This window comes from Carettochelys insculpta, chromosome 3 (genome assembly GCF_033958435.1).
Source record: "Carettochelys insculpta isolate YL-2023 chromosome 3, ASM3395843v1, whole genome shotgun sequence".
Taxonomy (NCBI): Eukaryota; Metazoa; Chordata; order Testudines; family Carettochelyidae; genus Carettochelys; species Carettochelys insculpta.
Genome location: NC_134139.1, coordinates 42,827,042 through 42,841,065, shown reverse-complemented (window position 1 = coordinate 42,841,065; position 14,024 = coordinate 42,827,042). Strand labels below are relative to the sequence as shown.

The following is a 14,024-nucleotide window of genomic DNA, read 5'->3' as shown; positions in this document are numbered from 1 at the left end:
TGTTATGTATCAGAAGTTTTAGTAAAAGGTCAACCTTCCTTTAACTTTGGAGAGCCTAATGGGGCTGGCTCCTACATCAAACTAATTTATTTACAAACAAACCAACCCTCAGATTATCAGTTCACCTGGATTGGCAGACTCCCCAGGAATATATTGGCAAGCCAAAAACCCATGCCCCATATTTCATGCAAGAGCTATGTATTTAAAAAAGAAAAAAACCAACAGAGGGGAATTTACACACTTTATTGTATGCACAGAGTATCTATGCAATTTATGTATTCTACTAAGGGATCCACATTTCCCAAAATGTTGCAGCACAGTCTCTTTACACTTTGTGAGTAGTTAGTGCCTTCTTTAAAAGCTATCAATTGCAAGTAAATTAATCCATGCTGTTGGCAGTAAATTAAGGAAAAAGGCTAAACACTCCCCCCCCCCCACTCAAAAAAATTATGGTTCACAGAGGACCACTAATGAATTCAAGCAACTACTTTGATACTCTACCTGTAAATGTAGACTCGGCAGGAAAAAGCCAAATAAGCACAGATATTTAACTTAAAATAATTTAAATACAGGAATACTTGCTTGGTGTTATTTGTGTTGACAGCAGATGGTTTATGAGCTATAGATCTAGGGCCAGATGCTTAACTGGACTACACTAGTATATGGTGAGTTAAAAGCACATGAGGCATTGGCCCATATTTAAACTGAATAACCCCAAGTGGTTCTTCTTTGAAGAGAGCAATAGTTTAACATTGAAGACCTAGTTACAGTGTGGCTAAAAAAAAATACTACTAATTAAAACAGTCCTACATGTAAAGCAATGTTGAGATAGTTATTTACTCTTCACCTTTTAAGTCACTAGTCTGAATGTCAATTAAGCTAATGATTGCAATAGTATCCTCAAACAGTTACAGTTTTTGATCACTAATAATTGTATCTGAAAGTCTTTTAAAAGTTGCTGAACACTTATTACAATTTATCCTCTTGCTACAATGTGTTTACCATATTAAAAACCCCCATGAGAAACATAAAAAAATATTTTCAAGGTTATTTTTAGAAAACCCAAACAATTGCAAATACAGTTGATCTTTTTATATACACACACTTCAGGCCCTCTCCCCCACCCCCAAAGAGGCAAAAAAGTACCAGTCCTAGGATTTATTTTTGTCCATTACATTGAGGACCTCATCCAGAAGCGAGGGTCCAAGGTCAAGTTGCAATGAAAGTAATGAACCTGCAAGATCTGAAAGGGATTCTTCGGACTTAGTCTTGGCCTTGGTTAGTTCACATGAAAGATGACTGTTGTCATCAAGTAAGTCAACTGTTTGCCAATCCGTGCACTGTTCAGAAAGGCTGGATGAATGACTCTCTCTGCCGTTAGTATAACTTAACACAGAACCATCTGGCTCCCATAGGATGTCATCTTTGTACATTTCCCCATTCTCCAACTGTTTGCTTTTCTCCTGCAATTTTTCTTCCATCACTGGCTCACAGCTGAACCGTTGATTTTTTGATTGGCCAAAAGAGTCCCGCTTTGAATTAAATGTCACTGGTGACAATAAGGGCAACATAAGGGCTTGAGAACCACCGATGGCAGGAAGTGAGATGGCGTTTTTGAGCACTGGTGAAGGGGTTTCTGTAAACATGGAGTCAGAAGTGCTGTTTGCCCTTAAAAATTCATTGTGGCCAAATTGGCCAACTTTTGATGATCCCTCATTCCCAGGTAACAACTCATAATTTCCTTGCAAAAATGAGATGTCCCCAAAAACATCATGTTGTCCCTCTTTTCCAATATGTATAGTGTGGCGAAAGTCTCCAAGTGGTGGACTGATCATATCGGGAGACAAAATATCCCTTAATTTGAATTTCTTTCCTTTCTTGTTATTGGCTGCTTTCAGGTAGATGGGTGTCTTAGCTGGCATTTTGTTTGCCGATTTTGAGGTGGTCTGTTTGGTAAGAGAAGAAAAAGCCACTTACGAGACAGTGAATTTTTCTGCAGCAGGACTTGAGCGTTATCTTTATCACATTATTGACCCGGATGCTGCTCCTATAGAAGGTCCCTTTCTTCTGGCACAGAGAATATGTGAATTCAAAAAGCTACAGAATTTCAGTAACTTCCAAGTTTAAATGCCTTCCAAGAATAAAGCAGCTCAGGAAGCTAGCTAGTGATCAGGGACTCTTACTTCCAAAACCTAAGAAAACCTGCATGGGAAATAAAGCATGTTATTAGCTTACTCTCCATAGTTTTTTTTTTTTTGTGGGGGGGGAGGGGGGGCGGGGAAGAATGGGACAACACACACAAGCACAACAAAACCCCCTATCAGTAATGGTACAGAAAGTTCCAGCTTGCAGATTAGCTTTATGATGTTGCTTGCCTTCATTAAGCAGGATAGAAGGGTTACCTGAACTCTGACTTTAGTTTTTTTGAAGTCAGTTCCTTACACAGGGTTGCTGACCACAGTTTGCTTGGTAACCTTAATAACTTTCTAATTTTCAAATTGGAGAGGTAGCACTAACATTCAAATGTTTCTGCACTGACATTTTAAAAAACAAATACTACTCATTTTCTAAACAAAATCCTCACATTTTAATAGATGCCTTCATATATTAGACTTTAGGTAGATCAGTGTTACTCATATGGGTCCCCCACCCCCAAACAAAAAAAAAAAACATACCCACAGCCATACTGAAGCATCTTAATAAACCTCTGATTTCCAAGAGCATTAAGCACATCTCTCTCATTGGCTTAAATGTCTCCCACCACCCACCAAAATGGGAAGAAGTCCTTCTAAATAAACTTATTCTAAGCCCTCTTTTGCTTTCCTGAAAGGTCTAAATGTTTAGAAGTTACATGCAACTAAAGATCTCTTACCATGGAAACGCTGACCTCAGCCTTAACTGTAGTTGCCATTATAATAATTTTAAAAAAAGTCATTCCAAGACTGTAAGGTTTAAACAAGTCACAGGTCATGTGGAAGTGCCAAAAGGGTGACCTATCCCTCCCATACCTAGGTTAAACTCTGATTCCAATTGAGTGGGTTCAAGGTTCTAACAGCAATGCAACTTGCAGCCTGGCTTGAATTAAAAAGGTAATATTTTAAGAACAGAAACATTTGTGTGCAAGGTGGTCAAACTCACTATTTCTTGGCTTTTTGGAGTTCATTTTGAAACTAGTCCTTCAATTTTTACAGGCAAGATTTTACATTCACAATTAACAGCAGCTAGTATTCATCCAGGAATGAGTACAATTATGGTACTTCTCCTCTGTTGGTGCCAAACCACACAACTAAGACTAGCCTAGCTTGAAAGTCAGCCCTCTGCAAGATCTATCTTTTGACTTACTACTCAGTGCCTTAGTTTTTATGGTTGTGCATTCTAAGTGAATAGTTAAAATGTCTGAGCCAGTGAAACATGCACAGGAAGAGTTATCTTCCTATCCCTCCACGAGCTTCTTTCACCATCATATGAAATATCGGCCACCTGTTTCTCACTTCCAAGGCCCATTATGACCAATGGTCCTGCTAATTTTTCCATCTGTGTGCACAATACATTGTTATATGCACTAACGCACATGCCAATGAGCACCACCAATGGCAAAAAACAATGCAAGGCAGCATTTAAATTTCTCCTGCGTAGCTGCCCAAGCACACAGTTTACAGGTAACATGGTTTATGGGGCCTCCTCATTCACTCATGAGAGATGATTGGCCCACAATGCCAGCCTCTGCAGCCCTGCTGGAACAGGTGCAAGGAGAGAGCTTTGTGTTGCTGCAAGACCCAGGACAACTGATTCTTCTTTTAGATGCTGACCCTTGAGCTAGAAGAGCCATTTCCACCCCCCCCCCCCCCAGAATTCTGAAAACAAAAACAAAGAAACCCCACCACTCAATTCTGGAGCTGCAATGTACATGACTATGAGATGGTCAGAAATAAATAACAGAAAACAATACTTTTGTAACCCCTATTTTAAGAACAGTGCATACACAATGCACTGCACATATTAAGGGGGGAGTTCTCCAATGTTTCAGGATCTCATACCATTTGCTATTTAGCTATGACTTGTTCATTGTTGGGCTTTTAGATGTTCACCAAAACAAAGATAAGATCGGAGGTCCATTCCCCCCTGCCCCCCCCCCCCCAAAAAAAAAACAACCAAAAACTCTGCAATTATAGCATCAGGAACAACAAGGGAATCCTTAACAAGCCACAAGTTGCAGATCTCAAAGGTGTGTGGGGGAGGCAGGGGGTGGGGGAAAACAGAAGGTTTCACTCTGGGCAAGGCTTGCAAGGAGGACAGTGACAACAACAAAACTTGGATCACTTGGGGGAAGCAGCTGGTGGCTGAGTCCCAGGTAAGACCTCTTCAGCGACATCCCATGGACATGTTTGCCTGGCCCTTGCAAATCCTGGCTGGGGGTATGGGTCTCTGCTCTGCCAGACCATGAGCACATACTGCCCTGAAACTTGTGCCTATGCTGTTGGCACTGGTAGCCCCCTGCAGTTGTCCTATCACTAGTGTTGTCCTATCACTTAGTTGATAGGAAGTGTAAAGCTTTGTTAAGAAGCCTCAAATGTTTAAAAAGCAATAATAAAAGTTCAAATAAGAGTCCCCACTTGTGCTTAAGTTACACATAGCACAATGTGGTCCTGGTCCATGATTAAGGCTTCTACCAACATTTGATTCAGTTACAATCCTTTTTCGCCATCACTGTCTAATGCTGTTACAGACACCTCATCAACTGCACATAGGCTACATGAGGGAGGCCTGTGCTGCCTCTAACACTTATGGATGCCTTAAGTTATTCCAATACTAGGACTTCAAATATAGTTACAAGCTGGCTTGAGAATTAGGCTTACCAAGCAGAGGGAAAGAGAGGCAGGTTCCCATCCCCAGGAACACCCAGAGGCAGTTCCCTGGTGAGAAAGTCAGGCCCCACACTCATCTGATATTAAGGTCTCCTTAACAAAAGAGAAAGCAAAACACCCCCCCACCCCCAAAAGTTTCTAAAAGGGTCCACAGATGAAAAAAGTTTGAAAACCACTGCATTAGGGTTTTTTTTTATAAATAAGGTAATGAGCATTTGTGAGAAAGCCCCACTTCAGATTCTTACCCCCCCCCCCCCAAAAAAAAAAAGCTAGTAAATAAAAATTGTTAGTCTTTAAGATGCTACTGGAATATTTGGGAACTACAGACGACTACCTCTCTGACCCTGCATTAGAGATCTCTTTTGGGGGCTTCATTTTTCATCTCTCTAATTTAGAGATCTTCTAAGGCCGTTCTATACGCAGATTTGCATCAGTTTAACAATACTAGTACATCACACCTTTTGTTCCTCTGATGCACGTTGTGTTCAGACCAACCCTTAAATCTGAAGTGTCAGCTCTAAACTGCTGGGAGCAAGGAGATTCCTCTGAAAGGCAAAATAGTGGAGACTCTTTCCCCATGCAGGAGGTGAGATGATTCTCTCAGCTGTTGACATACTCACAGTTTCATTGCTGCCTACTAGGGGTCTGAAGAGCACCAGTCAAAAGTGACCAGAACCAGCTTAGCAAAGCTAAGGAGCAATGACTCTGCAACCAATATGCAAGTCTCTTAATTTACAGTGTTAAAGCACACAAGAATCGTCACCACCCTAGAACATAAACAGGTTAAGTCTATGTACTTGCCTTGCAGTTTTTCTTAGTCACCAGATTAATTTATTTTTTTCAAGCCCTGACAAAGAATTTGTTTTAGTCTTGAATTTTAAAAAGTTAAGTACATCAAGGAGACATATTAGGTACTATGCAGATACTTAGTCTCCTGTTTGCCAAAGCTAACAAGAGCATGCAAGGAGAAGATTTTCTATTAGCACAGTGGCAAACTCTTGAAATGCTGGGCACTCAAACACATAACTATATTTTGTTGCTTAATAAACAAAGAAGACCAAAATAGTACAAGTTGGAAACAGAAGTACAGAAAATGCACTACTCAAATCAGATCAGAGATTCTGATGCAGCAGCTGCAACCACAGCTAGCTAATGACAGCTGAAATCAGAGCCAACTCAGGACACTGAAGACAAGCCCTTAACCATAATATAAGCAGTATTGATACACTTAATTAAGAGCTTACCATGTCTTTCAAATCTCACTTAGATTTTCTCTTTTGTAGCAGACCACAAGCCCTAGAAAAGAATGGGAGGGAACACCTATATCTTTGCTTCCTGAAAGCAGCACCTAACTTCTCTGTTTATATAGCTCCAAAGCCCTTCTGAGCACTCCAATCAAACCAGGTGGTACTGTTTAGCTCTTTTGACTGGTTAGTTTGAATTCTCTCACCTAGCAGTCCAAACCGACCATCTCTAGCAAAGTGAACTTCCTCGATAAGATTGGAAAATTCTTCTCTTTTGTGGTTCTCTTTTAAAGACTTTGCAAACTTTTGATTCGGGCTAGAGATTTAATTACTTCATAAAACATTCAGGCCAATTTACACATCCATTCAGTTCAACTGATCCACCCCAACTCTGCAGGTTGCAACCCTTTCAGATCAAATTTAATCCGTTCCATCCCAGTTTCATTCCAAAAAAACTGTAAATGTGAGAAAAAAAAATCACATAAATACATGAGAACACCCTGCCCCTCTTCCACTGGACAGATATTTGTTAGTGACAGGAAATGCATGAAAGGTTTCCAATGTTTAATGTCACCCTGGGCTGGAGGGAGTATAAAAGAAATTGGTTCATTTTCAAGCACACTTTACTCTGCACTTCCCTTCCCAAAGGTGTGAAACACTTCTTATATGGATTTTGTCCCTAAATGTTTTCATTTCCTCTAGTTAAATTCCCTCAATTTAATGAAACATTAGAAGAAAAGTATGCCAGCAATGTTTAGACAGGTGGTGAAAATAGTTTAACTGCAAGGATAGGTTAAGCAAGATGAAACTCAGAGCCCCTGTGTCAAGATATCTTCCATTTTTTCTCTGTCTTCCCTGAAGATGAAAATATACATCAAATTTTCAGGAAAATTATTCAGCAATTTGCATCTTTAAATTTTGCAGCCTTCCCCCCAACAAAAACACCATGTTCTCCATGGGGGAAAGCTGAGACCAACATTCTTACAACAATGAAAATATACTTGGAAGATGATGTATTACTTCTTCCTTAGCTACTAATGGATTGGAAAACAGTTCACCTTCATTGGATACACGTACATCATCCGATTATTTCTAAATACACAACAGAAATATATATTAAATGTTTCTACCTCTTCTGCTTCATTAATAACTTTACCATTTTCTGCATTTTATCCATTTTTCTGCATCATTAACAATTTTACCGTCAACATATAATGATGGACCTACACCATTTATACAATTTCTTTTGCTTATAATACTGTTAAAAATATCAGTACTGTATAATACTGTTAAAAATATTGGCCTTAGCCCTGCCAGTCATGGATTTTTCCCTACTTTCTTTTGCTTCCCTTATCAATTTTCTGCACTTCATAACTTCCAATTTATATTGATTGGCATCTACTTCCTGCTTTTTCTGCAGTTTATATGTCTATTTTCTTTTCTAGTTTACGCCTTCACTTCCGCTCTTAACCAGGATTACCTTGCAGTGAGTGCAAACCCTTTTTTATTTTTTTAGAAAGTCATCTATAATTTTTGACAAGTATCAGAGAGGTAGCCGTGTTAGTCTGTAGCTTCGAGAACAACAAAAAGTCTCGTGGCACCTTATAGACTAACAGATATTTTGAAGCATAAGCTTTCGTGGGCAAAGACCCACTTCACCGGATGCTCATGCTCATGCATCTGATGAAGCGGGTCTTTGCCCATGAAAGCTTATGCTCCAAAATATGTTAGTCTATAAGGCGCCACAAGATTTTTTGTTGTTCTATAATTTTAGAGACTCTAATGATATTTTACTACTGGCTGCAGATCTGCAGCACGTTTCCCTGACTGATGTTTCCCACAGTAACAATTTTTCTTTCCATTTTACAGATAGGTGCGTAAGGGGTAATTCATTTTGTTTTCTAGTTTGACTCAGAAATCTGTAACAGACCCCCATCGGTACTCCATCCTGTTCTTTTTTAGTACAGTGATCCATGTCATAGCAGTTTACAACTGGCCTCCTTTGGTTTAGGCTTATTCCCCATAGCTGCACTGAACTGGTGCTACATTACATCTTTACTTAAAACTGGTGTAACTCTGTGTACAAATGAGGCCTTTTTTACTTTATCTCTAACACGGGGGTTTGCAACCTGTGGCTCTGGAGCCACATGCAGCTCTTTAAGGACTACTTTGTGGCTTCCGATCCTATAATTGCAAAGGTAAATGAAAATGAAAACGAAAACAAAAACAAAAACAAAAACAAACCCCTCCTGATTATTTTTGATAAATGGTGAATGTCTAAAAGCCCAACAATTAACAACTCATATCTAAATAGCAAACGGCATGTGGTCTCAAAACGTTGGATAACTCCCCCTTTAATATGTGTAGTGCATTGTGGGATATGATACTGTAGCTGTGTTTTGATCATGTTGCTAATAAAGTCTTGATTAGGAAAAGGAAGCTTGTGGCATTCCTGCTGTGACGGGCGACATGCATTTTAAGGAAGAAAATTGAAATTAAACGTGAAGTAAAACTGACATAAAAAGGGTTCAAGAGTGAAAGTCAGGAAAATAGTATTACAAATGCACACATGTGAAGTCCGTGGAAACAGAATGTGTAAAAAGTTTCTGAATATCCTGCAAATGCATTACAGCTCTTGAATTATTGAGTTTTTACCAGATTTGAAAGAAATGGCTCTTGCTGTTTTGGTTACCGACCCCTGTCCTAACATAACACGTTGAGGCATGGCTGAAAATAGCTGCAGGAGCCAGAGAGCTATTTATGCTTGGGCCTCCCAAAGTTGTTCTCACCGGGGAGCAAAAGGGTCAGCAACAATGACAATAAAAAAAAACCTTTAGTTTAGATCAGTGTTTCTTGGTTGGTGGGTCAGGACCCCTAGGAACATGAAAGGCAGGCGGGTGGTTGAGAGGTGCTGAAAATTTTACTACAGTCTAAAGCAAAGAAACATCTTGTTTCCTGCACACCCTTCCCTATCCAGTTCCAGTGTTCTCCATCCGTCTCTCAAAACACTTGCAGAAGCCAATGATACATTTTTCACCCTTACTTTTGTATTAAATGTAAGGGGACAGAGACTTTTTTCTTTTTTAAGTTTCAAATAAGTGATCACCAATGTGAAATGAGTGAGAAATACAGTTGCTGAGAAATTTTAAAGGCCCAAGCATACACTCTGTATCAATGTAAGTGACAAAACAAAGTGCAAGACAATGGGGAAAAAAACAAGATAATTTGTATTGATCCTAATCATGTGTAAATGAACCCCTTCTCCATATTGTTGGTCTTTCCTTTTCCAAAGATTATAAAGAACATCATGGGTGGGAAGGTGGTGAAAAGTTGCACTGAATTAAAAATTCAGCTCAACTGCAGACCTCAATGAATATGTCTACCCAGTAATTGGGAAGTGACATTCCCCAGCATGGGTAGACAAATCATGCTAACTCAGCTTGAGTTAACACACTAAAAGTGGAGTGTGGACACTGGGGCACTACTGATGGCTCTTGATAGCTGAGTCCATCCTTCTGCATCCGAGTTCATGTGGCTAGCCCAAGCTCTCACCAATGTTATGTTGTCCACACTTCTAGTTTAAGCATGAATCTGTCTACCTGTGCTGAGAATCATGCCTCCCAGCTGCCATGGGTAGATGGACTCAATAAGGTTTTTGAGCAAAACCTCTTTTAGTTGAATTTTGCAGTTTCCCCAAATATGCCTTCTTATAAATCATCCATGTATTATTTAATATAGGTGATTTTCACTTAAACTATTTTTTATTTTTGTTTTAGAACATCCGATGGAAAAGAACCCAACAGAATGAAATTGAAGTGGTCAAAATGGACCCAGTCTTGCATTCCCACTGCATGCTTTCAGTGAGTTACCTGAGATAGCATCTTTGGACTGGAGTCATTGCAAGTTGGGTGGTCTATTTCTCATCCAAGTGAAAGACATGTGTCAAACACGGGCTTTCTAGCTTTGGCATGTCAGTGTCACCTATCACTTGTCTCTGACTTTGCTGACATGAGTGCACCATGCCAGTGAGTAATGCATTCTTGCTATTTCCTTTTTGAATCTGGCTGCTGAGAGCAACCATGACTTGCTAAAGACTTCTTCATAGGAGTCATGTCTCAGTAACTTAGATGTCTGCTATATTATGTACCTGGTATATCTTTTCTGGAAAGAATTATTTAAACATTTGTGATCTTAGTGCCTGATATTTATTTGAAAAATAGTTATGCTTCAGATAGTGCTTTACAAAAGCAGGCGGGACATTAGTTAAATATGCAAGGATCTTACTCTATGGCTACGTCTACACATGCAGCCAACATCGAAATAGTCTATTTCGATGAATAACGTCTACACGTCCTCCAGGGCCAGCAACGTCGATGTTCAACTTCGACGTTGCTCAGCCCAACATCGAAATAGGCGCAGCGAGGGAACGTCTACATGTCAAAGTAGCACACATCGAAATAGGGATGCCAGGCACAGCTGCAGACAGGGTCACAGGGCGGACTCAACAGCCAGCCGCTCCCTTAAAGGGCCCCTCCCAGACACAGCTGCACTAAACAACACAAGATACACAGAGCTGAGAACTGGTTGCAGACCCTGTGCCTGCAGCATAGATCCCCAGCTGCCGCAGAAGCAGCCAGAAGCCCTGGGCTAAGGGCTGCTGCCCACGGTGACCATAGAGCCCCGCAGGGGCTGGAGAGAGAGCATCTCTCAACCCCCCAGCTGATGGCCGCCATGGAGGACCCAGCAATTTCGACGTTGCGGGACGCGGATCGTCTACACGGTCCCTACTTCGACGTTGAATGTCGAAGTAGGGCGCTATTCCTATCTCCTCATGAGGTTAGCGACTTCGACGTCTCGCCGTCTAACGTCGAAGTTGGTGCCGCTACTTCGAAGTAGCGTGCACGTGTAGACGCAGCTTATGTTTGGCAGGAAAAATAAGTGACAAAGAGTGAAATCTAGAGTTTGCCACCTTTTTACTAGCAAAAAGCACTGCCTAAGGCTAAAAATATTATTTATTAGGTGATGAGCTTTCTGGAGCAGATGTGAAGAAGTGGGTCTTTCCCATGAAACCTCATCACCTAATAAATAATATTGTTAGTTTTTAAGATGCTACAGTATTGCTTTCTTTGTTTTGTGAACATACAGACTAACACGGCCAACTCTCTGGGACTCTTGGAAAACGAAGTACATTTTGAAGGTGTGATGTAGGCTTAGTGGTCCAAATTTGATGTTGCTAGAGCAACTGGTTCCTGACATGCGAACCCCTAAAAAAAATTATTTTTTTGAATAAAAATGTACAAATTCCAAGTGAACTCAAGTAGTATGGCTTTGATTATTCCCAAGTTTATCACATCAGCCTGGGACTGATCTCATCTAGTGTCCATCAACCACTGGCCCTCTGGGGGAGCAATATTTCAAAAATTATGCAGGGCAAAAGTTACATCTCATCATATGGCTCCACTCAAACTGACAAACCAGAATAATGCAGCAGTAGTGTGACCTGTCAAGACAGCTAGTCTGCAAGTAGCCTGGAGTTAGGTGGCAGTCTAGGGCTGTAGTGTCCAATATGTTTGCCACTCGCCACACGTGGCAAACAGAACACTGTGGTGTGGCAAATACAGTTCTGGAGTTGCAAGTGGCTCTTGGAGCCTTTAAATGTGGCTCCTCCTGAGAGCTGCCTGGAGGGAGTGCCATCGGCCAGCTCTGCACATGCCCCCCATCGCTTGGTGGGAGAAGCGCGTGGTGGCAGCGGCTTTGGTGGCGGAGCCAGTGGTGGCTCTGGCATTAAATTAGAATGCAAGGGCTGGGGGACCCTGGCTCTAGGAGAAGAGCATTTACAGGTGGGAACAGGAGTGCCGGGCTCTGGGAAAGGGCATTTATTTGAAGCAGGGGGCTGGGGTTTAGGAGTGCCTGGCTTGGGGGAAAACAGAAGGGCATTTATTTAGCGTGAGGGGTGCAGGGCTGGGAGTGCCTGGCTGTGGGTGAGAGTGGCTTGGGAGGGTGGGAGGGAAGGGCATTTATTTAGAGTGCAGGGAATGTGGTGAATATGGAAAGATGACCACCTCTAATGTGGTGATCTTTGAATTCCTCTTGGACACTGCATGTCTAGGGGAATCTAAGCTGCACCTATCTTTGAGAGGCAGTGACAACTTTCCAGGAGTATGTGTTGTACATTTTACTTGCTTTCTGCTTGCATTCTACAGGGTCTCCTTCTGGAAGTTTTCTCCTGAGGACAAGGTAATACTGTAAAAAGCTGATACTTTGAAGTGCTCCAGTACATCAATACCCAGATATTACTTTTAAAACACTATTAATGAAAACTGCATTAATTAAAAGAGGGTGGATCAAAGTCTGATGAACAGCAGCATAATGTAATCACAACCTGCTCCTCACCCATTTCCTGAAGAATGGGATTGAATGTGATTAGAGAAAAGAAAGTAATCTCATCAATATTAACATGAAAGGTCATTATACTGCCAAATCAGATTATCACAAGTAACTTCTGGATTGTTTTTGTGGCACAGGGTAGTTGTTTTCATGTAGTCATGGCTTGTATTTTTATCCCCAGCTTGGCCGTGGGGCGGTTTAAAAGCAACAATACAAGCCAAACCAACAAACAAGAAACTATCCCTCTTCCCTTTTTTTTTTTGAGATTTTCACAGATTTTGGGCCACAGAGGCTTGGTTTTAGGTGGTTCTCCGGCACAAGTCCCAAAAACCTACGTTTACACTATGAGATACATTTGAATTTAAAGCAGTTAGCTTGATATTACCACGTGACTGTCTTCACTCTAACTACCATTAGCTCAGTTTAGGGAGCACTAATATTGATATCACAATATCATCAGTTTCTGACAGGTACAGTGTCAAGCTCAAATTCTGAAGTTCAATTAAAGGCCAGTACGGAAGGGCCATGTCTTAAAATTGAATTTATTAGCCTCCAGAGGTGCACCATACATAACCCACAATGCCCCTCAGTACTCTGCTCTGGCTGCTGCTCTTGGTTGCGCAAGAGTTACGTAACAGGAAGCCCATGAATTTCAGATCAGGGCCAGGAAGCCTGTGGATGTGGTGTCATGTTTGTGTGAGAGGCTGAGAAATGTCTGTCTTTCTTTGCTATTAGCACTATGAGTGCTTCCACCCACTACAAATAGCTCTAGAATGTATTTTGTGGTTCTGTCTCTACACTTGGTATTTTTTTCGACACTACGTGGCACCAGCCACATCATGTGGCAGCAAGGCTGTTGTGGGGGTCATGCATGCATAAGAGGCCAAAAAAACTTCTTCTCAGCAGTTTAAATTTGTTTATATTTGCTTTGCTACCCCTCCCTTCACTTATAAGAAACAAATCACTTATATAAGCAAGATTCCACCCGGAAAAAAGGGACTTTTGCTTAACCCAGCAGGGGAATAAGGGAAATAAAATATAGGAAGATGTAATTAGATACCCCAAGTCACTTGCAGGTCATTTTTTTCCCCATGATGCACCAGTGAAAATACCCAGAATGCTATTGGCTCAGGGAACTGTGGAATAGGCTCCCACAATGCACTGCTGCAACAGTTGATGTTTCGCAACTTGTGTGGCAGCACTAAGTTGAATTTGTGGGGACCTTATGGGAAGGTGAGGATTCTCAATTATAAAACCCAGTGTTAAAAAATCAATGTTAATAAAGTCAAATTTATTTCATAATATAGATTGCTACACAGCTGCCTTATCTTGAAATAAACTATTCCAGAATGGCTATTTTGAATTAGGGCTGTTACATGCAAAAATGAATTTTGAAATAGCACTTAGATATTTTGAAATACATAGGCTGCATCTACACTATACCATAATTTTGAGGGATCTTATTTTGCAGTGCAACTTCAAAGTAACCAACTTTGAAAATGTGTGTCCACACACACAAAGTGGATTG

The 14,024-nt window shown here is 40.9% G+C and overlaps 1 protein-coding gene across 11 annotated transcripts in view; it reads right to left on the bottom strand.

Moving 5' to 3' along the window:
- CDC42EP3 (CDC42 effector protein 3) overlaps positions 1-14,024 on the bottom strand; it is a 60,214-nt gene that overhangs the window by 19,155 nt on the left and 27,035 nt on the right. For 5 of the 11 annotated variants that reach the window (XR_012644933.1, XR_012644930.1, XR_012644931.1 and 2 more), the window contains exon 2: positions 1,978-2,202. The exons of 2 other annotated variants lie outside the window; for them this stretch is intronic. Coding sequence is in view for 4 of the 9 variants with exons in the window: in XM_074989694.1 (XP_074845795.1) it covers positions 1,152-1,922 (771 nt within the window). In the remaining 5 variants the exon portion in view is untranslated. Of the gene's footprint in view, positions 1-229; positions 2,203-14,024 lie in introns of those variants that run through there. 4 more of the 11 variants (XM_074989694.1, XM_074989693.1, XM_074989691.1 and 1 more) reach the window with 1 other exon arrangement.